Source organism: Carica papaya, chromosome 1 (genome assembly GCF_054855325.1).
Source record: "Carica papaya isolate Zhongbai chromosome 1, ASM5485532v1, whole genome shotgun sequence".
In the NCBI taxonomy this organism is placed as follows: Eukaryota; Viridiplantae; Streptophyta; class Magnoliopsida; order Brassicales; family Caricaceae; genus Carica; species Carica papaya.
The window spans coordinates 3,002,055-3,026,301 of record NC_142309.1 but is presented as its reverse complement, the minus strand read 5'-3'; the positions used below and the strand labels follow the sequence as shown (position 1 = coordinate 3,026,301).

Sequence of the window (24,247 nt, the reverse complement as noted above, 5' to 3'; positions counted from 1 at the left end):
TCTTATATTTTAAATGAAAATAAAAACATAAACAAAAAAATTAATTATAGTTAGTCATGACTAAGCATTGTAATTGTAATAATTATTATAAATCTCTATACCTTATCTCTGTAACATTATATCCTCTAAACAATCTAAGAATTTTAATGGAAAAATGTGTACAACCCAAAAAAATTCAGTACTGGTGTACATTAAAACCAATTTGAAAATAAGAACAGGAAATTCTCTGTTCCTAATTTCTTTTATATAGAAAATACTAAAAAGAACAAACGAGTGATTTAAATCTCTCTACTTACTCGAATGAGAGAAAAAATCAGATCAAACCCCTTGCACCGAAAAAAGGAGCAAAGTTGGACAAACAAATTTTCTTCTTATTTTTTGTTAAAGTTATTTTAGTCCAACAAAGTTTTTTTTTTTTTTTGGGAGGAAACCAACAAAATAATATTCTACCAGAAGTACTTATCTTTAAATTGATTCTTTTCTTATCTATTATTTAATTGATTAATATTTTATATTAAAATGTACGAAGAGTCATTTTTTCAAGGGTGAATGAATGAAAAAAAATAAAACTTCAAATCAAAATTTTAGAATTTTGTTCACCCCCACTAATAATATTCAGCCAGGCAAGATTTTAATATTAAATGAACTAATCGTCATTTTAAATTTCAATTGTCGATTTATGAAATTAATTAAAGCATTTAGATATACTCTGAGAAATTTAATGGTATTAGATATAATAATAATTTTCTATCCAATCACATTTAATTTCTTCACCAATCAACCATTTAAGTAGTGTCTGCAGCAAATTGCTAAACAGGGAATTTAGGCTCACATATGGATTTATGACATCATAAATCCATATTCATGGTGGGTAGATAACTAAGATATGATCAGAAGTAAGAAATAAGTGCAGTTCACATCAAGCAGGACCCACCCCACAACAGCCTTCAATTATCCAGTTTCTCTTCTGAGAATAGGGGCTATGACTCAAAGCCAGACACTAGGTTATGCTCTTATTGAATTAAGAAAGTGACATGGCGACCATGTTCATGAATATCAATGATTCTTTCTTTGTTCTGCCCTGGAAGCATTCTAGGTTAGCTATCTACTAGTAAGATCCAAGAAATTAAAAATTCTATTCACCAGAACGAGTACTGCTGAAGCAAATAGTCAACTTTGTATTTGTAAAGATACAACCTACTTAGCAGCCAGGTATTCCTCGACCTAATAGTAGGAAAAAGTTCAACTTACTATTTATATTGTACCATTAACATTATTAGATACGAACATAATATAAATATAGACATACAAGAGAAATATGCAGCAAAAAGGGAAACTTGAACCAAGAGGACCAAGGCCTTGGTTCTGATATTAGATTAAACACTAGAGTTGAAGTGACAATTTTTCTTTTGGAAAAAAAATAAGATTGTGTTTGAAATAAGTAATTACACCTAATTGAACATAGAGAAATGAAAATTTTATTAAAAAAAAAAATGAAAATTTAGCTCATAAATTTTAAATATAGTTAGAAGAATGTATTTCAAATTCTCTTGTCATTGTTAGCATTTACAGTATTTTGTTCACTTTTTACTTGAATGTTTCAAGAAAAGTTCCTCCCTCCCTGTGAAGTGTGGAATTTCAACATGAAATTCATAAAACTTATATTTTATTCAAAACATAATCTAAAGGGAAACGTATTGTTTAGAGTGTATAACAAAAATATGTATGATGAAAATGCATTTGTTAATTTAGTAGAAATTACATTTCTCAATTAATTGATTTGGATTCTCAAAAAAATTCTTTTTATAGTATTAGATATTAACTTATCTAAGAACAAATAAATATATAAAAGAATTATCATATATACATTATTTATCTAAGAAACGTATTTCTAATTTTGCTAATATGTTATTTAGAAGACGTACTCTTATTATATTATTAATAATAATATATTTATTTTTAATTAATATATTATATTTTATTGTAAAAATTCTAATAAATTAAACTAGGGAAATTCTAAAAGCTAATGAAATAGAACTATTCTAAACTTCTAAGTAATTTCTGAGTGTTACTTGAGGATTTCATATTGCAATAATCCCAAGCTTCTTCTCAAGTCAAATTCTATAACATATTTACTTCCCGGACGAAAGAGAAAAGGGTCTAATTTTTCTCACTATTATAAATTTTTTATGTCTACATGTATAGATAGAACCCATATACAATGAAACGACAACTGAAGTTCTCAAAAAACATCTAAATTCTAAAACTGAAATAAGATAGCGGATGCATGTACTTTGACAATTCAATCTTATGAAGAGACAGACTAATCACAGTTGCAACATTTTTCTAGCAAATTTTTTAAACTCATAATCGTCAATGGGTTTTCTAAATAGAAAAGGAGCAAAATTCAAATTCCACCTGGTTATCCACGTATGGGCGGCCAACAAGGACAAAAATATTTTGTTTGGTCGGTTTGATTGAGTGTCATGCCAGGATGCTTTACACATAAGCATATATAATTGATATAACAAAGCAATAAGAAATTCATACTTACGGGTTATTTCCGTCACAGAAGTTGGTATTTTCATTGGGATGTTATTGCTTACCAGGGTCCACCTTCACATCAACAATACCTGTGAAAATTTGATCATAGAATTTAAGACCGGCAGCTTTGCGTCACACAAAGACACAAGTTAAAATAATAACAGCAACTAGCAATATAATTTATGGGAAATTAAGAACAAAAAGCTATTTAAGGGCACGCATGAACCAGGCAGTCATATACTCTTTCTTCTGGTTATGGTTAGGTAGCATTTAAATTAAAAAAAAAAATTGATGCGATTCAAAAAATTTTTAATTTACGAGGCAAAGTATTGTCTTTGTTTCGGGTACAAAACTGAAGAAACAAAGGACTAAAGCTCAATAACCAAATAAAGTACAATATATTCTCTGTGATTTACCCACCCTTATCACATAAAAAAAATGTGGTTTTCCTGGTTTATTTTGTTACAAAGTTCATATATTACATAAAACTGTTAAACTTTTTGGAGTACATAAAACTTTAGCATATAATTATCCCAAAAAATTACATTATTTAAATTGTAGTAAGAGTAAATTTTCATATTAGTTTTATTTTTGTATTCCTTAAAATGGATTTCAAAATATCTCTTTAATAACACGCAACAAGAACAAGAAGTATAAAACACTGCAGTTTGAATTAATTATTGGGTTCAACATAAACGCCAACCTATAAATCCCCAAAAGAACTTATCATTTGAACCGATTTAGCTTTTACCATTGTACATCAGCTACTTGTGATGGCCTCCCCGGTAAAAGAGGGACATGCAGCTCGTCGACTCAGAGACCTGCAACTCCACAGGCCCAAAAAAGAAAAAAAACACTCAGCGAAGATTCGTAAATAAACTAAAAATATTAAATTTATTCCAAAAATAGCCTAAATAGCAGAATTTAAAATTAGAAACATCTGTTCTTCGCTAAGAATATAAGGTAAATTTTAATTCGTGGTTACTGGGGGTACCTAATGGTAGGGCCATCTGGTGGCCAACTCTGACTATAATATGCTACCTTTAATATGCAGAATCTTCTACCATGCTGCAATTAAAAGAATATTTAAGTTTTATTTTTTAAAAAAAAATATTTAATTTTCATAATCTTAATAGACAATGATCATAATTATTATCATGCGAGAGTATATAATATATTTTTGATAAACATATATATATATATATATATCCGTACACATATATTACCATCCACCATAACACCGACCAATTACAACTACCTGGGTTTTCAATTTTTGTCCTAAGAATTCATTGCTTTCGGACAATAAAAGCTAACCTTGATTTGATATATTTCCATCAATTCAAATTGTTGATTATCATTACAGCAATACTCACAAAAAGACAATATAGGAAGTTCAAAATAATGGCAGACATCCAGCGGTTAAAACAATAGTTTGAAATCAAGAAATCTCCGAAAGTGGCTTGCAAATCCAGCAGTATAGCCCTATAACTCTCTACAAGCACATTCCAGTGCTGCTGGAAATAAAGTCTTCCAATATTTCACGAGTTCAAAGCAAATCTGCAAGTTCTTAACCTCTAATCAGGAAAATAATCTCTAAGTTTTACAAAATTAAATACAGAAGTTCTGCATATTTTACAACAGTCTGAACATAAAGCTAGTTAGTAGATCAACGTCTTTGCTTATAACCTATTTACTTGTCACTAGAAAATAATAGATTGTGATCAACCAATTATTCTAAAAATTTAAGCTAATAAAAAATAACTTTTTATATTATTTATAGAATGGTACAGACTAATACACCCCTCAGATGCACACGGAGCAACAGTCAATATTCAGATTTTACTTCCAACTCTGACACAGCATAAAAAAATTGACTCTGACTTGTCTGAAAAGTTTAAAACCAAGAAGAAAGAATTTAATCTATTATTTTTACTAATAACCATAATTATGATGAAAGAAAGAGTAAGAAAAATATTAACTTATAGGGGTACTACTGACGTCTGCCATGATCACAAGCAAGTCTTTAGTCGAACTGTTTAAGCTCTGTTTCAGATTAGAATTCCAAGAATTCTATTTCACAAAAGGAGTTGGAGCCCCACTAGACAATATATACAGCACATTCTGACAAAAAGAGAACTGCTAAAAAGATTTGACACCTTTCTGTAAGTGGAAACATCTCAATTCCCTGGTGTAAGAAAAAATCCGATCTAACAATATTTGCAATTTTAACAAAGTTGCATTAGACTGCTGTGGGCCAGGGGCATGTGGTGGGTCAACCAGTAGGACCACTCTGCATGCCTGGCCAACTCAGCAATGTATTAGCACTTAACAAGTTGCATTTGTCTCTACTAGCCTGCTTTAGCAATATAACTATCAAATGACTAACAGCTAACAAACCTATAGACTCATTAACAAGAAATTTTTCAGTGACTAAGACATCAAGCCAGCTGCTCGTAGAGTTTGGATCGAGAGCAAGTTCTTTCATGCACTTCCATTTTTCTTTCAACTACTGTTTTTAATGAAAAATGGCAACTGGAGCAGATACTCAAGAATCAGTTTCAACAACGGTATGAATCAATTCTTCCATCTAGCTGTACTGTGATATTTTGTAACTAGAACTGCTACCATACTGTTTCTAATTTGTTTTAGATCTAGATTAACTCTGGATTCTGCATCCATAAAGTTCTAAGACAATAGCAGCAAATAGTATGTTCTGGAATAGTTTAAAAGGTTCCCAAGATCATGTGCGAGTCGAGAAGAAAAATACATATTCTTCCCCTGAAAATAAAAGGTGCGAGAACTCAGAATCAACAGATCGTATTCAGTCTTTACCTATATACATATATATATATATAAACTAGAGAAGTGTATAAAAGTCTCTTTTATCTCTTCTTTAAGCTCAAAGTGTGAATCTTTTTTATCGATGTGAAAAATAAAAATAAAAAAGAAAATTTTTCTCAGGTTCAGGTAGTTTTCAGATTTATTTCCCAGCGATGCTAGTTAATACCCTCCTTTTTTCTTTTCACTTTCAGTTTTGACTTCTTTGATCGAGGTTGGCTCCTGCAACCAAGAATTTAACACTTAACAAGTTTCTCTTCTTTAACTTCTACGGTATACGTTGGAGAAAAGTCATTTAAAACTTGAAAATTTGTAAAATTACTTTTGTTCAACATAGATCCTAATGGTTCTCCAAAATAGAAACGAACGACTATTTAACTTCTGTTTGAAATCATTATAATTTATTTCCAAATTGTATCAAATTTAATGAAATTTGAAATATATTACTTCAATTTTACTTGGAATTTATTTGGCATCGAATTTTCATGTTTTCATGATATAGTTAAATAAATAAATTCCATGAATTCAACAAAATAGCTCATTTTCCGAAAATACCCTTATGTTCCTATATTTACCACTGGTCAGCTACAGCTTTCTAAATACCAGAAAACAAAGATCTTTTGGGTCTAGAGAAGGCCTAGTTTGTTGAGTTTTAATAATATCAAAAAAGAAAAAAATCAGTAGGACGTAGCTGAACCCCATCACAGCTGCAAGAACATGAGTTATGTCAAGATACATCAAGTTTAGTTCAAATTTTCTTTTTTTATGGATGAGATATGAAATGTTCGGTACGAAGGTAGAGTAAGTATAATATCCCTCAAGACGATATGTAATATATTCCAAACATCGAAGTTTATAGATGGATTCTCCAGTAGCCACTGCAAGCTAACTGTTCAACTAAAAAGTCAACTTTGACCTTATAATTTGTGCTAGATGAATCACCTGTAATCTACATTTAGAAGAATGGCTGCGGTTGCTCCAACATAATTGGAAAATGATCAAGATGGTAGATTAACGTTAGAATGTTGAAGTTCAAGATAGGAAATTAATTCCATTAAATTTCTCAGAACTCGGTGGACACATATGTTTTCCTATGTGATTTCTTCTGACAGTGAATGTTGATTCCTATAGGCCCAGACACTAAACATGCAAGCAGAAGTTGTTGATGAAGTTGAAACCATGAAAACCGTCCTTCAAAGCAATGTTGCAACCTCAGAAGATGAAAGTTTTTTGAAATCACCTGAGGTTGCCAAGGTTGCCAGTGAAGAAACCTGTAGATTATCAGTACAGTGTCGGGCTGAAGATATTCCATGTCAAGTAGTGAAGACAACAACAAAGGAAGAAGAGAATACACAGGACAAAGCAAAGCTTGAGTATGTAGAGGAAACTGGAAAAGAAGAAAACGAATTAGTGGAAGAAACAAAAGCAGCAGCAGAGAAGAGAAATGTGGACCGTGTGAATGTAAATTTTACAGGATCCAGTTTACAGTTGACAAACAACGAGAAACATGAAAATATTGAAGATGATGACAGTTCAAATTTGAAAAAGATCAACTTTCAGCAAGTTGAAGAAATTATAGAGCAACATGTTTCAGTCGAACCAAACCCGGAGAGTACAGAAAAAGAAGCAAGGGACTTGGAGACGGTAACAGAGGCTTTCAATGAAAAAGAAAGCATAACCAGTTTCAAACCCATTGAAGAGGAAATCAGAGAAATGGCCTTTAACGAAGGGAAAAAAGAATCAGATCAGCCCTCTAATCCAGCCAGTCAAGAAAAGGGTCCTGATGCAGATCGGTCATCCGCTGCTGGTGCGACAGACAGCACAGGAGATGGCTTTACATTACCAGAGTCAGAAAGTCCATCAATACAGAATGATGAGTTAAAGATCGGAAAAAGTGTAAATCTCGATATGAAGGAGATATCTGTCTTACCAGCAACAGACATATCAAGTATACATGAAACTGAACCTGGAAAAGAAGAGAAGCTCAAAAAGGACTCTACTACTGCAGTTGATGAAAAAGGTCAAGGTACAGTAGAATCAAGTTTGATTATGAGATCTTTGTCTCAGGTAGAAAATGATATCCAAGATAAGAACTTAGAGACACAAAGAATACCTGACCAGCAAGTTGAGCCAACTATAGAAGAAGCTTCAGTTGAGGAAAGATCAAAGAGTACTGGCCAAGAAGCGAGTGACTTGCAGAAAAACGGGAAAGAAAAAGTGATGGATGAAAACACTGATGTAGACCCCAACAACATTGAAGCTACCTCAGGCAAAAAGGAATTGGCTTCAATTGATATGATTGATCCTGCAGTAGATAACTTGAAGGAAGATGAGACTTTGGCAGGTGAAGAGAAGTGTCCTGAAGCCATCAAACAAAGTGACAGAGTTGGACATGAAGATGGTAACAAAGAGAAAGCCCTTTATGATAGCACCATAGATGGGCTGACATTAACAGCATCAGAAAATCCTTACACTCAGAATGATGAAGAAGCAAAGTTAGAAATCAGTGAAAATGAAAAGGTAGAGACAGATGAGCTACCTATCAAACAGCCAGCAGTTGCATCAAGTACACATGAAACAGGAACTGAAGAAAGTGAGAAGCTCAAAGAGGTCTCTAGTATAACAAGCAATGAGAAAGAAAAATACGAAGTTGAATCAAATATACCAACAAGGTCCATGTCTCAAGTTGAAGACAAGAAACAAGATATGAAAGACTTAGATGCTTCTGCTGTCAAAGAAACAGAGGAGATATGCTTGCAAGGAGAAAAGAGTCTTGACATCATCCACTCTATACCTGAAATCTCGACAATTTATCAGGAGACCAAAGAAGAACCTGAAGATCAAAGGGAAGTTCTTAAGGAAATTGACCAAGCAAATTCCACTTCAAGCAGGAAAGATAGAGAAGATGAAGATACTGAGCAAAAAATCAAACACTCATTAGAGAACCAGGATAATGTCCAGACGGCAAGCAACGAGCTTCCTGCGACAGAGCCCTCACAGGAGAAAAAGGATGACAAGAGATCTGCTTTTGTAATGGATAAAGAAAACATCAATAGTACACAGATTTTTGATAATGTAGAACACAGCCAAAGACATACTGAAAAAGAGAACATCCCTGGAAATGAGAAGCTTAAAAATTCAAGTATGGTTTCTGAGGAAATTGCTGATGCAGCTGCGTCAGACGAAGATGCCAAAAAGATTACATGCATCATAGAGGACACACCAACAAAAATCCACGAAGAAAGCATCGAAGGGAAAGGGAAGGAAGATGCTTCAGCCTTCATAGATGCAGTTGATGGACATACAACTCTGGAAGATGAGGTTCTAAAATTAAAAGTTCATTTTTAAACTTATATCATTGTTTTACTGTTATGTTCCATTCAAGTTTCCATTTTTTACACTTACATATTTTTTTAGTATAAAAAATATATGAATTCAGAAAATAAGAACCTACAACAGTTTTCTACAGCTAAATATGGCCTAGATATTTCCATTTCAGCATTTTTGTGCTCTTTTGTTCTTTCTTAATTTGAATTAAGATTAAAAAAAAGTTGGTAGGTATTCCTATAGTTGCCAAGTTCTGAAATTGCTCAACATTTCTTGTAGAACTTCCCACAGATTGAGAAGACTGAAATAATAGAAGTGGTGCAAAAAGGAGAAGAACCAGATGAAGTTGCTAACTCTGAACCAGGAGAAGTTCATGATGCAAATGAAGTCTCCCAAATAGAGGAAAAGCACGTAAGAGATATGTCTGAAGAATGCCACAGAGAAATTAGCGGAATCTCAGAGCAGACATATACAGAAAGTGAAGTAGCAAAGGGATTAAACTTCGAAAAAATTGCAATTGAAATGGAAAAACCCCAAGAGACTTACGGATTGAACTCGAAAGAAAAATCAGGGAGCAAGGAAGCTGAGGAGAGCATAGAAGAGACACAGAAGGAAGAAGCTTGTAATACAGAGATCGATTCAATCACAAAAGGAAGTAAGTGAAACTTGACAAATCTATTGCAGTTGTTACACAAGCTAGCAGGAAATAAACACATTTAATAACCGCAAAATAAACTTAAATTCAAGAAATGTAAAAACTTGCTGTCAGTAGGATATATATAAGTAGCCAATAATTCAAGCAAATATGTAATGTATGTATTTGTCAATTTAAGTGAAACTAATAGCTCTTAAACTTCTGGTGCAGCAGAAAACACCGAAAGATGTGAAGAGAACTTTCAGGTCAACAGTCATCTAGAGGAAATGCCAGTAGTGAGCAGCAAAGAAACGAGTTACAAAGCTGATGATATTGATGAGACTAACAGTGAAGAAAAGGAGGTTTTGTACACTTTCGTATATAAACTTTATTGTTGAAAGTTTAGTTTTCTTTTTCATAGTGGTAAAGGCTCATCTGTTAATACAGGGGCAAGATGGAAACAAGAGTGTTGGCAATCTGGAGATCACAATGGAGCCATCACATGAACTTATCCAAGAAGAAAAAGATGAGACACCCAAAAACAAAGAAAACGATACAGAAACACCAGAAGGTGTAATCAAGGAAAATGAAGAAGATGAAAGAGAAACAGAGAAGTCCAAAATAGAGGTTAGCTTGACCAAAGACTTGAGGCCTCTTGTTTTTTTTTAATTGGGAGTTTTTTTCATGGTCCTTTTGGTTAGCTTCTTCTAACAAAATTTCTGCATTTATTTAGAAGATTGAGACAGGGGAAACAAGTGAGAGCATTTCAAATGAGACTAATCAAACTGTTGAAAGCTCAAAGAGTACTGACCTAGAAGCAAGTGACTTGCAAAAGAATGAGAAAGAAGAGGAAGCGATCAAGGAAAATACAGATACTGCACTCAACAAACAAGATCTCAGTATTTCTGAAGCTTTCTCAGGCACCGAAGAGCCTTCAACTCATACACATGATCTTGATGTAGACAGCTTGAAGGAAGATGATGGAGCAGTAACAGAGGACCCTGATAAAAATGAAAATATTGTCAATGCCAAACCAACAGGAGATGAAGCTGGTAAAATACCTTTTAAAGAAGTTGAAGAGAAAGAATCAGATTCTTCAATTTTGGCAGGCGAAGAAAGTGGTCCTGAAGCCATAAAACATAGTGAAAAGATGGGAGATGAAGAAGATAACGAAAAGAAAACCATTAATGATAGCACTGGAGATGGCTTGACCTCAACATCATCAGAAACTCCAGACACTCACAATGGTGAAAAAGCAAAGTTAGAAATCAGTAATAAGGTAGAGCTAGATGAGCTATCTGTCAGACAGGCAGTAGCTGTGTCAAGTACACATGAAACTGGACCTGAAGAAGGTGAGAAGTTCATAGAGGTCTCTTGTACTGCAAATAGCGAGAAGGAACAATATGAAATGGAATCAAGTGTAGCAACAATATCTCTGTCTCAAGTTGAAGCTGGGAAGGAAGAGATGAACAATTTAGATGTTTCTGTTGTCAAAGATACAGAGGAGATATGCCTGCAAGAAGAGAAGATGCTTGACATCGTCCGTTCTATACCTGAAATCTCAGTAGTTGATCAAGATAGTAAAGAAGTTGAACAAATTCTTAAGGGAATTGACCAAACCAATTTCACTTCAAGTGGAAAAGAGAGAAACAAAGAAGGTACCGAACAAAACATTAAAGACTCATTTGAGAAGCAGATCAGCATGCAGACAGTAGGCAATGAACTCCCTATAACAGAGGCATCAGAGGAGAAAAAGTATGATGGAAGATCCACTGCCGTAATGGTTGAAGAAAACATTTACAGCGAACAGATTACTGATGTTGTAGAACATAGAGATATAGATACTGAAAGCCACAACAAATTTCCTGAAAATGAGAAGCTTGAAATATCTTCGAGTACGATTTCTGAGGAAACTCCTGACGTGGCTGCTTCAAGTGAAGATGTCAAAAAGGGTACATGCATCATAGAGGAGACAATAACTGAAATTCATGAAGAAAGCATTGAAGGGAAAGAGAAGAAAGCTATTTCCGCCTTCCCAGATGCAGTTGATGAACATAAACTTCTGGATGAGAAGGTTCTGACATGAAAATATTGCCAAATATTTCGGCCTTGTTTAGTATAACTTTTGAACTTTTATTTTTAAACTTATATATATTATGCTCAAAAACATTTATCGTTGTTGAAAATCAAAACAAGATATTGGAAAATGATGGAGAAAATATGTCGTGCATTTGAAAAGAACAAAGTGTTATTTTCAAATCCATGCTATACTTTCATTATCATTTTCTGAAGATTTCTTTTTATTTTCAACAAAGATGCAAATTTTTTGTGAACAAACATATATATTTAGAAAATAAAAGCTCAGAGTTATTTTCTACAATAAAACAGGACCTTCCACTTCCACATTTTTGTGTTCTTTCTTTCTTTTTCCTTTCAATTTGACTTTACATGACATAAGTCTGTTACAATGTCTAGTTGTGAAAAATTTTCAAATTGTGCTATCCTTTGTGCAGAACTCCCCACTGACTGAGAAGAATGAAACAAGAGTGCTAACAAAAGGAGAAAAACCAGATGAAGTCACTTATTCTCAACCAGAAGTTCAGGAAGCAAATGTAGTCTCCCAGGAATATGGAAAGCACATAGATGACACATCTGATGAATGTCAGATCAAAGATAGGAGAATGTCAGAGAAGACACTAACAGAAAGTGAAGTAGACTCAGAAACAATTGCAATGGAAATAGAAAAACCCCAAGAGACTAGTAAATGGAACTCAGAAGAAAAATCAGAGAACAAGGAAGCTGAGGTGAACATAGAAGTGACACAGAAGGAGGAAGAAGCTTGTGATGCAGAGACTCAGATAATCCCAACAGAGAGTAAGTAGTTTCAGACTAGCCAAATTTCTTCTAGTTGTTATACAAGATAGTAGGAAATAAATTCAACATTTAACAAATGCAAATATGTGAATCGAAATTCAGTAACTGTAAAGACTTCTTTATAATAGAAACGCAGGCGCAAGATGAAAACAAGAGCACTGGCAATCTGCAAGTCAAAATGGAGAAATCACATGAATCAATCAAGGCAGAAGTAGATAAGATATATGAAAAAATTGAAAACAACGAAGAAACACCAAAAGATCTAATAAAGGAGAATCGAGAAGATGAAAAGGAAATAGAGAAGTTGAAAATCGAGGTTAGCTTGACAACAGACTAAGGGCTGTTTTTTCTTTTTTATCAAAATTTTGTTCGTGATCCTACTTCTTGACTGCAAAATTAACATGTTTGCATTTATTTAAAAGACTGAGACAGTGGAAATAAGTGAAACAAGTAAGAGCACGGCACACGAGATAAATCAAACTGTTGAAAGCCTTGAAGAAACACTTTGTACATCTGTTGGAAAGGAGGAGGAAAGTTTACAAACTCAATCTGAGAACCAAAAAGAGGGTTTTCAAATGGAGAAAAACAAGAGCTCTTCTACCATACTGGCTGAAGAAGAAAGCACCTTGATTGGACTGGTTGAGCCCAAAGAAGATAACAAAATTAAGACATCAAGACATGAAGAAGATTCAAAGCAGATTCACTTTGGAAGTGAAGGAGGACAACAATCACCAGATGTGATGGTTGTAGCGATTCAGACAAATGTCGAGCAAATTCCCAGCCTAAAGGAACAGGGAAACAGAGAAGAGAATACAAAAAATGAAGAACTAGAAGAGGTCTGCTTCTTGTCCACAAGAATAATTGAATTTCAATATTCGGTAGATGATTTATCTTCTTAGTATATACTCCGTCAATTTTCATGCAGGTGTATGAAGGTTGTAAGGTAATTGGCAAAGAGGAAGACACAGGAAAACCATTAATGAAGGAACACAGTAACACAGACACCTCATCTAAATCTACTGAAAATGAAACAACTGAGAGCTCGGAAGACTATAAAAAGGAAGAAGAGATGTCTGGAAAAGAGGTTAGCATAAATGTTTCTGGCTCTAAAAAAATAATATCAAGTTTCTTTCAGTTTAAGCTGTCTCTTAGTATCATTTCCATTTCTGTCTCTTAGTATCATTTCCATTCAAGTTAAATAGAACCTTGACTGCTTATACAGCCACATGAAGAACATGAAGGGACTGGTATAGATAAGGATGCAGAAGAACAAATGTCAGAGGAAAGCATAAGAAAGGATGAATCCACAGTGCTCAAAGAAGTCAAGAAAGTAGAACAGAACACTGAATATGAAACAACTGCCGCGAAGCCACCCAAACAAGAGGTAAGCTGGATTTTAAGATGCATCTAATCATCTCCAAAACTCTTCAATTATTCTTTAATTTAATTTTGAACAATCTCTTTATACAGAAAATGGATGAGGGTATGGACAACTTTGAGGTATCTGTGAGAGAAACAGACCAAGAGGACTTCTTGAAAATGGAAACTGACGAAACAGAACTCAACAAACAGGTCAGCTAGACATGAATATTATAGCTTTGACAATTGGTATTAAGCTCATGCAAGCAATAAAATAGGGATTGGTACCATAGAACTCTAGACATCACTAAGGAAATGTTAGCTAAATTTGTAACAAAGGTAGGTTCTCGTTTTGACTGTGTCATGAATTAGCAGGAAGAATAAAACAAGTCTGTTAGTTAAGTTAGCGTCATTTGAACTGCTTTGCATTTTTCTTTTTGTCTTGTTGTTTATGCGGCAGAAGCCATTATGTCCGACCTGCAGGCATACAGAAGAATTGTATGACGCCAGCTAGCGCCAGTGCCTATATATTCCCATACCGTGTACCAGGAAAACCTAATAAGAAATATCTAGAATCATTTCCTATTCCTATAATCTCCTTCGTTCTCTTTTCTTCTCCTTCATCACCCTCTTCTTCTCTATCCCTTCTTCTCTTCCTTCTTCTCCAGGCCTTCCGCTCTTCCTCTTTACATGATTGTCACCAGGCCAGTCAGGCCCACTCATGAGCCGGTGGTCTGACAAACTGATGGAAGTTTAACACTACCAATGACTGCTGCCTGTTTGAAATTTTCATTCTGTTTGTTGCTTCATCTATTACTGAGTCAAGTTTCTTGTCACATGTGCTTGAAGGCATTTGAGACCATGGCTTCAAGTATGAGCACCAAAGCCACAAAATAGAAGAACATACTGTACTAGACCTCTCTCCCTCAGCAGCTGGAGGAGAAAAAACCATGATCGAAAGCTCAACAGAAGAATAAAGTGTTAAAAAGAGTATGTAATTAGGTTGAAGGGCATTATGGTAAAATACACCTTATTTAATGAATGTAACTAATGGTCTATTCAACCATTCTTCAGAGAAAGTTACAGGACAAAGTTAGATGAAGAGGTCACGTAACAAATAAACCTGAATTGGACTTAAATAAACTGAAATGCAAAACTTGTTAGTTGATAACTTATAACATCTCTCTAACAGGTCAGTAGCCCAGACTTAGAGTTACTGGACAAGACTGAGGAAACAGGTCTTATAGAGGAGACCTTAAAGAGCAGGCAACAGCCCAGTGATGACCCCTATCTTCCAGATATTGCAAATGCACCAGAAGAAACAACAGAAGAACTTAATGGAGACAATATCAAAAACAACTCCTTCGTGCCAGAGCTTTCTCAAAGGGACACTATAGCAGAAACTTCAGTACAAGAAGACACTACCACAACCTATTTTCAGTCTGCAGTCGCTACTACCACTACCAATTTTGAGTCTGCAGTTGTTGCAATGGTAACAGAAGAAAAAGACTCAAAAGATACTGAAACAGAATTCAAAAAGCAGGTGGAAAGTAGTGGTCAGCCTGTTGAAGAGAAGTGTCAAGCAATAGTGGGAACCAAAAGGTCCATATTCAGTAATATCAACTTGAGAGATGACACTGGTAATTTAGATGAGAAACAAAAGATAGAGATTCCACCCGTTGTAGATGATGCTCGAGAGAGTACAGAGTGTGAATTGCAATTAGAAATTCCTAATTCAGGAACAGAAAGTCAAAAAGAGGTGATAACCAGTGAGAACCCCTTGAAAGAATACTCTATAGTACGATCAGAGGAACAGGAGCCCCTGCAGTCTGAATCAGAGATAGGTGAAATTGGGGAATCAGGCTATAGTACTCGGGATAAAGAAGGTAAAAAGGAGACACAAGAGGAAAAAGATCCGGAAGTGGAGGGAATCATCTTACCTGAAGAGGTTGACAATTAGTGTATCATATTTCCTCATTTATTTTTATTTTTTTGTGTTATATTGACATCATCCTGGTTAAACAGGTAGGCGAAGGAGTTCCTACAGCAGATGAAGATGAAAATATCAAAGAACAAGTGGTGGAGAACAAAAGTCACACGGATGAACTTCATACAGCCTCAACTAGAGATGAAACAAATGATGAGGTTTGCTTAACAAGCGGGCAGAAATACTATAATTTATTTCCTGAAAAGAATTACTTATCATGAGTCATTTATTTATTAAACTATTCATCAAACAGGTGAAAGAACAATGCCCTGAGTACAGTGTTGAAGCGGCAGAATCCAATGAACAAGAAACCAAAGTCGCAGAGGTTGAAGAAGATCCAACCAAGGACAGAGAAACATCCATTACAAAGGAGTCAAAAAATGAAGTACAGGACAAAGGTCCTGAGACCAAACCAGAAGAGAAATCAGAAGAAAAGGTTGAAAATAAACAGGAAACACAAGATTTTTACAATAGAAGTGATGCTGCAACTGTGGAAACAGCAACAGCAGAGACAAGTCCAGAGGAAGCTCTGATAGGTATCAAGGTTCTGGATGGATTAAATATTTGCTCAGATGAGACTAATCCAGAAACAACAAATACTGAGACAAGTGAACTGACCGAACTGAGTAAGGAAGTCGAAATTGAAAAACCCCTCTACAAGTTAGCATCTGAATCACCAACTGATGATCCTGAGACTGTGGAGACAGAGATGGTGACTATTTACAATCAAAATGCCCATGAAGCTGAGGAAACCAAAATTGCTGCTGAAGTGGTTTACCCCTCCAAAGAACTGAACACTGGAGAAACTGATGGAACACAGACAAGCCCAACAGTGATCAGGCCAGACCAATTACCAACCAATTATGATGAATATGTGAAGGAAGCAACTACTAGCCTGGAAAATCCAGATGTAGATGAGCTCGTGAGAACCAAGTTAGTTGCTGATACAGTGAATGAGTTCAAGGATCAGGTCATTGGGGAAAGCTCAGTGGTACAAAAGCTGGACGTTGATGATGATATAGAAGTGGAAGATTCCAAAACAGTATTTCACCATGAACATGAAGGTGGTGAAACTGATGCCCACGCTCTTTCAACGGAAAAATCAGCAGAGTGTATTGAAAATCCGTCCTCTAAACTGCCTTTAGAGGATGAGGAATTGGAGAGAACTATAACTATAGTTTCCAAAAAGGAAGAAGAGAAACCAATGGAAGTGGAAATTCCAGAAAATGTAGGTCAAGCAGCTCCTTCAGATGAAAAGACAAGTGAAAAGATATGTTTAGAAAAGGAACAAACAAGAGAGCTAGGAACAGTTGATGAAGAAAAAAGTGCTGCCAATCAGAATCTTGCAGCAGAGCCATCAGAAGAGATATGCTCGCAAGAGGAACAGACAGAAGAGGTACGCTTGCCAAAGGAACAGGCCAAAAAGCTTACTGAAGTTAATGAAGAAAGTCCTTCCAGTCAGATGCTCTCTGTAGAAATACCAGATAAGCAAGTTGAGAGACCATACTCTGCATTACCTTCTGAGAAACAGGAGCAGAGAACAGCAACTGAAGTAGAGAACATAGAAGATAAGAAAGCAAAGGAAGTAGAGATGGCAGAGGATGAACATGCAGAAGGTTTTGGCACTTCAAAGACAATACCAGACATACACCTGCAAGAGGGAGAGCAGAAAGAAATTGAAGTTTCTAAAACAGACATAAATACTGCTGATCAGACTCTCCCAGCAGGGACACTAGAGCATCAACTTCAGACTCCATCTTCTGCATCACCTTCCGATGAACAACAGCTGAAAACTAGAACTATACCTAATGAAATAGAAACGGAGAAAATAGAAGAAGTAAATTTGCCAGAAAATGAGACTCAAGATAATTCTTACAAGGCAGAGTCGACAAAAGAGATACTCTTGCAAAATGTCGAGGTTAAATTCCTTGAAGCTGACAAAGAAGATGAAAGTACAGATGGAAAGGCTCCTCCAGAGAAAAAATTAGAAGTGCAACTTCAAACTCCATCCTCCACATTGCCTCCTGTGGAACAAGGACAGAAACCTACAACCAAAGTTGAGAAGATAGAAGAAGAGGAAAAGAGCGAAGGCAATGAAAACCATCAAGCTATTGTCAGTTTGAAGACAACAGAAGAGTTTTCTCTGCAAGAAGAAGCCAGAGATCTTGAAGGTGCTAATAAAAATGAAATTGCTGGTGATAAGTATCTCCAAGCAGAGAAATCAGAGGAATCAAATATGCCAGAAAATGTCAGTCTAAATGATTCTTTTGTTGCAAAGGTGGCAGAAGAGATCTTCTTGCAAAAGGAGGAGCTCAAGGATCTTCAAACTGTTAAAGAAGATGAAAGCACAGACAAAGAGGCTCTCCAAGAAGAAACATCAGATATGAAACTTCAGAATGCACCCTCACCATCACCTACTAAGGAAGGGGAAAGCGAAATTGAGAGGACAGGAAGTGGTGAAAGTAAAGAACAAAGAATGGTAGAAAATAAGAGCCATCAAGTTCTTGAGTTCTCTGTGAAAAAAGAAGAGGTCGCAGATCTTGGAGCTGCTAAAGAAAATGAATGTGCTGCTGAGAACACTCTCCTAGAAGAGACATCTGCTGAAGCACATATGCCAACAAATGAAGGTCTAATAGATTCTTTTGTTTCAAACACAACAAATGAAACACTCTTGCAAATGAAAGAGCTCAAGGATCTTGAAGCTGTTAAAGACGATGAAAGTGCAGCGAAGCCTGAACAGTCTCTCCCAGAGGAAGCACCAGACGTGCAACTTCAAACTCCATCATCCACATTGTCAAAGAAGGAACAGGAGCAGGAAATGACCAAGACCGAGAAAATAGAAGAAGAAATACTGGAAAACGAGAGCCAACAAGTTCCTGTGGCTCCAAAGACAACAGAAGAGTTTTCCTTGCAAAAAGAAGAGGCAAAAAATCTCCGAGCTGCTGATGAGGCTCACCAGTTAGAGAAATCTGAGGAAGCAAATAAGCCAAAAAAAGAGGGTCTAGTAGATTCTTCCATTGCAAAGGCAAGAGAAGAAGCAATCTTGCAAAAGGAAGAGCTCAAGGATCTTGAAGTTGTTAAAGAAGATGAAAATACAGCAGAACAAACTCGCCCAGATGAAACACCGAAAATGCAACTTCGGATTTTATCCTCCACATTAGGGAAAAAGAAAATAGAAGCTGAAGTTCTTGGAACTCCTAATGAAAATGAAATTGCTGCTGATAAGGCTCTCCAAACAGAGAAATTGGATGAACAAAATATGACCGAAAAAGAGTTAGTAGTAGATTCTTCCATTGCACAGGGAACGGAAGAGATACTCTTGCAAAAAGAAGAACTTGAGGATCTTGAAGCTGCTAAAGAAGATGAAAGAACAGAACAGGCTCCCCCAGAGGAAACATCAGACCTGCAACTTCAAGCTCCATCCTCCACATCACCTCAAAAGGAGAAAGAGCAAGAAACAATCAAAATTGAGAAACTACTGGAGGAAAAGAATGAAGAAGAAAAGCTAGAAAATAAGAGTCATCAAGATCTTGTGACTGTGGAGACAAGAAAAGTGTTCTCCCAGCAAAAAGAAGAGACCACAGACCTCGAAGTAACCGATGATGCTCTCCAGGCAGAAACAAAGGAAGCAAATATACCAGAGAATAAAGATCTACTAGATTCTTTTGTAGCAAAGGAAACAGAGAAGAAACTTTTGGAACGAGAAGAGCTCAAGCACCCCGAATCCGCTAGAGAAGATGAAAGTACAGTCAAACAGGTTATCCTAGAGGAAGCATCAGAGCTGCAACTTCAGACCCCATCTTCTTCATCAGCTTCCATGGAACAGGAGCAGAAAACTACAACTGTAGTTAAGCAAAGAGAAGGAGAGGAAAGAAAGTCAGAAGATATGCTAGAGACTGAGAGTCATCAAGTTCCAGTGAGTGCAAAGACAATAACAGAGTTCTTCCTGCAAAAAGAGGTCACGGATTTAGGAGCTGCTGGTGAAATCGAGGGTGCAGCTGATGATGCTTCTCAAACAGAGAAATCTGATATTGCAAACAAGCCAGAGATAGGGGTTCTACTAAATTCTTTTATCACAAAGGAAACAGAAGAGATACTCTTCCAAAAGGAAGATCTCACAGATCTTGAATCTGCTAAAGAAGATGAAAGCAAAACATTAGCCAGGAAATGTGCAGCAGAACAAACTCTCACAGAAGAACCATCAGACATGCAACTTCAGACTCCACCCTCTACAATAACTCTGGAAGGACAGGAGCAGAAAACTAAACCAGAAGTAGAGAAGATAAAAGAAGAGGGGAAGAAGGAAGAAGGAATTATAGAAAATAAGAGTGATCAAGCTGCTGTGAAGACAACAGAAGGTACCTCTCTGCCAAAAGCAGAGGCCACAGATCTTGGAGTTGCTGATAAGGTCCTAAAAGAAGAAAAATCTAAGGAAGCAAATAGGTTAAAAAATGGAAGTTCAGAAGATTCTTTCATCACAAATGCAACGGAGAAGATAATCTTGCAAAAGGAAGAAGCCATGGATCTTGGTACTGATAAAATAGATGAAAGTATCAAAAAACAGGCTCTCCCAGAAGAAATGCTAGACATACAACTTGAAATTCTGGCCTCAGTATTGCCTCCAAAGGACCAGGAGAAGGAAACCATTACTGAAGTTGAGAGGATAGAAAAAGACAAAGGAAAAGAAGAAGAAATACTGGGAGGTGAGAGTCGTGAACTTTCTATTGCCGTGGAGACAAGAGAAGAGCTTTATCTGCAAAAGGAACAGCAAACATATCCCGGACCTGTTGAGGAAATCAAAAGCTATGCTAGTCAGGCTGTCATAGCAGGGCAATCAGAAAAGCAGGTTCAGACTCCAGCATCTGCATTGCCTTCTGGGGAACAGCAACAAGGACTTTTAAGTACAACCAAGAATATAGAAGAAACTATACCAATGAAAGAAGAAATGGTAAGAAATGAACCTCAAGAAGATCCTTTTGCTGCAAGCACAACAGAAAAGATATGTGGGCACGAGGAAGAGCCCACAGAGCTTGAAGTTGCTACAGAAGAGTCCAGAGAGCTTAATATCTCCATCTCAAGCATTGAAGTCAGCAAAGACATACATGAGAGTCCATCTGAAGTACACGAGGAAAAAGAAAGGACCCAAGATGGTGATTCAAAATTACAGGTTGAGGAGAGTGAAAAAGAAACAAACTATTTTGCTTCTCCATTAGAAAGTGACAAGACAAGGGAACTACCAAGAGAACTTGAGAAACCTTCCCATCTCGAAGTTGAACCAAGCAAAAAGGTTGTTGAGTTTGAGTCATCAGAAAATGCTGAAATCGAGGAAAACCAAAATGGGGCACCAACAACTGATTTGAAGCCTAAAGCAAATAAGAGTGAGATGACAACTGAAGCAAATGAATCCATACAGAAAGAACTTTCAAGTGAAAAGGTAGGAGAGAATAAGAAATCCTCGTATAATTTCACATGATATTTTTTTCTCGCTACTTCTTTTTCTTGTTTTCAATGCAATTATTTACACAGTTGAAAACTTGGAATTAATTGTTAAAACATAGCAGATCATGGAAAAATCGGAAGTTGAAGAAACAAAGAAAGAGAGCTGCCATGAAGAACTGAGCACCGAAGAATACCTAAGAGAGAAGGTAAATAGCACAGCTAAAAACCAGAGTAAAGAAGGATGAATTACACTTCTATGATTTTTTTTCCCATTTATGTATCTAAAATGAAGTTTTTATCTGTAAAGAAGCTATCTGTGGAAGCTAAAGAGATCAGTGCAAGCAAGGAACTGGAAAAACTAATTCTTCCAGGAGATACAGTTATCAGAAATGTAGAGGAAGTTTCAACTGAAGAAAAATTTCCAGATGTAACAAAGGATGCAGCAAACAGGACTGACCATGAAGATCACAAAGATGAAACAAACTTTGAAAATGCAATGACAAAGGACACAAGTGCAGGAGAAGAGGTAAGATTATACATAAATGTCCTCAACTTTTCACTAAAATACAACATTTTATTAAGGAGAAGAAGAAAAGTTAGGTCATGCCCAGTTTGGTTCGTTTAGCATCCAATTCCTACTTTTATTCATAGTAGTTCAACATGCATCAGTCCAAAACTTTTTGTGTTTTGAGTTACCACCTACTCCTCCTTGAATTCCATAGAGGTAGGAGTTCAATTTAAATTTTAAGAAGCTAAAATTAGATTCCTACCCTCAGAAAAAATCATGTTGTAGTTATGAACATCAACATAATATTGAAATAAACCATGCATCAAATAATATTTACAAGTTTTTACTGGTGGGCATCTTACAGAAAGCTGAAACCAAACCAAACAAAGCTGAAAGTGAAGTGGAAAGACTGGAAGATTCAACAGAAACTATGACTTCCCTATCTGACCTTCTTCAGAAGTCCATAAAAGAAACATCAGAAGAAGCTAAACACGAGAGTGAACAGGAAGAACCAATATCCAGGGAAGAAGAAACACAAACTAAAGAATCAGAAACCACCGAGGTTGGAGAAGCAAAAACAGATGAAGAAGAAGAAGGAGATGAGTCCAAAAAGGCAGATTCTGGCTCTGATGGTCCTGTAATTGTAGAAATTTCAAGAGACATGGAGAATAAGGTTGTACATAAGAAATCGCATGGTATACTTTCAGGTGTTGGGTCAAAGGTCAAGCATTCTATTTCAAAGGTGAAGAAAGCCATTACTGGCAAGTCTTCTCACCCCAAGCATCAGCGAAATGAAGGAAAAGAAGACATTTCACCCAGTAGCTAGGTACAGTAGACAGCTAATTTGAATGTTAAAATTTTTGTGTAACAGTTTGATTTCTTCATGTGTTGTAAAAATGGCTTGCAGGGTGGCATGTATTTTAAGTGGGTGGCGCATTTGATTTTGTGCAGTTTGAATAATCTCAGTTTTTATGTATATGATGGAATTTTAATTCCGTGATTGTACAAAATATTAAGAAGTTAAGTATGCAGAATACATTCTGCAAACACACATAAACAAGTGAATTTATCAGAGGCACCACCTTTTGGCTACCTGAAAATTTTGTCTTAACTCCAAACAAATACATGTCTACTGAAATATTTGAAACACATACCCAGAACTTACAAAGCCAAAATTATAAATACAAATTAAGGAAATCAAGTAAAACAAATGTACTTTCCTCAGTATTTCAAACTAAGAATACATTGCCAGTTGCATCACTTTAGAACCTATTTCTAAATGTTGCAATTTTAGGACCTAGCTGTCACTTTTTAGTAAAATACACTGAAAATTGACTCCGCATACTTAGTATATCTAGCTAACAGTAATATAATTGACTTCATTGTTGATGTTCTAGCTGATAATATATAATGCATTTAGAAGTGTAGACTTCATACATTGAGCTAATACTGAATTAATTAGCCTTATTACTAATTTTCTAGTAATAATTAATGTGTTTGAGTAGTGTGTAATTAATATATCACTCTCGTTAATACGTACGTCTCTTGTTTTAAGGATGAAAATTATTGTTAGCAGACACCTTCAGTAACCAATTACAGACAAGTCTCACTGTCAAGGTCCAAAAAGCCACATCCGAACACGAAGAAGCGATAAAATCTGGCATACTAAGGAACACTCAACAAATCTCATTTGCAGATGATGCGAAAACTATAAACCAGCTAGTATTCCCACTAGTTAATATCTATTGTTAGGAGACGTTCTGAATAACTAGTTACACACAACTGTAACCATCAATGTCCACAAATCAAATTCCAACACGAATAAGCAAGAAATTCTCGAGGAAGCAAAAAACAGATGATGCGGAAACTATAAGCCAGCCAAGATTCCAAGTAGTAAATATCAAATGCGAAAAGTAAACAAACAAAAAGCAGAAACTGGACATTTTATGGAGAAGAAGAAAACATTACGTAACGCGCATACCTTTGTTGAATTAAAAGCAATGAGCAACCAAAGAGTCTGGACGAGAAAAAGGTTGAGAGGAGAAAGAACGTAGCAAGCGTGAGTATAAAATCCTCTTACTGCTGCAGAGAATGCTGATTCTGGAATTTTAATTTTTGAGGAGAAATTTTGATTTGAAAGGTTTGAAGGCTGACTTATACACTTCTGTGATTAGGCGCCCGCGCGCGAGGCCGACTCGGGAAGCGGGACAAAATTAATATAATAATGTATTTATTTTAAAATAAAATATCAAATAAAAAAAATCTGTCAAACAATTTTATTTTATATTATTTTAAAATAACATTAATTAATTATTTCCACTAATGTATAATAATTTAGATATATAATAATCATTTTTAAATTTTTTTTAAATATCGTTTATGATAAAATTAATATAATTATATATATGATAAAATAAAATTTTACTTTTAACTAATTAAAAAAAATTCATTATATAGTTTTAAGTACAATTTAATGAAAGGACTTTATTTTGTTTTATTTAAGAACCATATTAATCCATTACTACTATTTATAAATTATAAGTTAAATATATATAATAACTGTTTATTTATAACCACTAAATAAAAACTATATGACATAGAGATACTCATAATGTTAAAATTTTCATTATTACCATCATGTCAAATTAAACTCAACTATCAGTATACTGAAATTATGGAAAACTTATTTATTAAACTCATCTATTTCATGATAATAATCTTCCAAAATACTTCTACA

At 35.4% G+C, this 24,247-nt stretch overlaps 1 protein-coding gene and 1 long non-coding RNA gene across 6 annotated transcripts; one reads left to right on the top strand and one right to left on the bottom strand.

Moving 5' to 3' along the window:
• Positions 1-2,327: 2,327 nt before the first annotated feature.
• LOC110809008 (uncharacterized) lies at positions 2,328-23,693 on the bottom strand. The gene is made up of 3 exons (XR_015817315.1): positions 23,492-23,693; positions 3,296-3,365; positions 2,328-2,633 (listed from the first exon to the last, which is right to left on the bottom strand). It is a non-coding gene; the product is annotated as an uncharacterized LOC110809008 (long non-coding RNA).
• On the top strand, positions 4,928-22,610 carry LOC110810204 (A-kinase anchor-like protein). Of its 5 annotated transcripts, none has more exons than XM_088214239.1 (18): positions 4,928-5,111; positions 6,514-8,703; positions 8,989-9,364; positions 9,575-9,705; positions 9,791-9,970; positions 10,077-11,417; positions 11,857-12,217; positions 12,346-12,533; positions 12,640-13,053; positions 13,143-13,301; positions 13,440-13,601; positions 13,688-13,789; positions 14,769-15,524; positions 15,602-15,721; positions 15,817-20,997; positions 21,125-21,208; positions 21,313-21,528; positions 21,875-22,610. In XM_088214239.1, exons 1-18 carry the CDS (start codon positions 5,070-5,072, stop codon positions 22,334-22,336), a joined length of 12,465 nt encoding a protein of 4,154 aa, XP_088070365.1. In that variant the 5' UTR covers positions 4,928-5,069; the 3' UTR covers positions 22,337-22,610. The 5 variants fall into 5 exon arrangements, with proteins under 5 accessions (XP_088070365.1, XP_088070376.1, XP_088070345.1 ...); XM_088214250.1 differs by having other exon boundaries at positions 4,929-5,111; positions 9,001-9,364; positions 21,310-21,528; XM_088214219.1 differs by having other exon boundaries at positions 4,929-5,111; positions 9,578-9,705; positions 21,310-21,528.
• Positions 23,694-24,247: the final 554 nt, after the last annotated feature.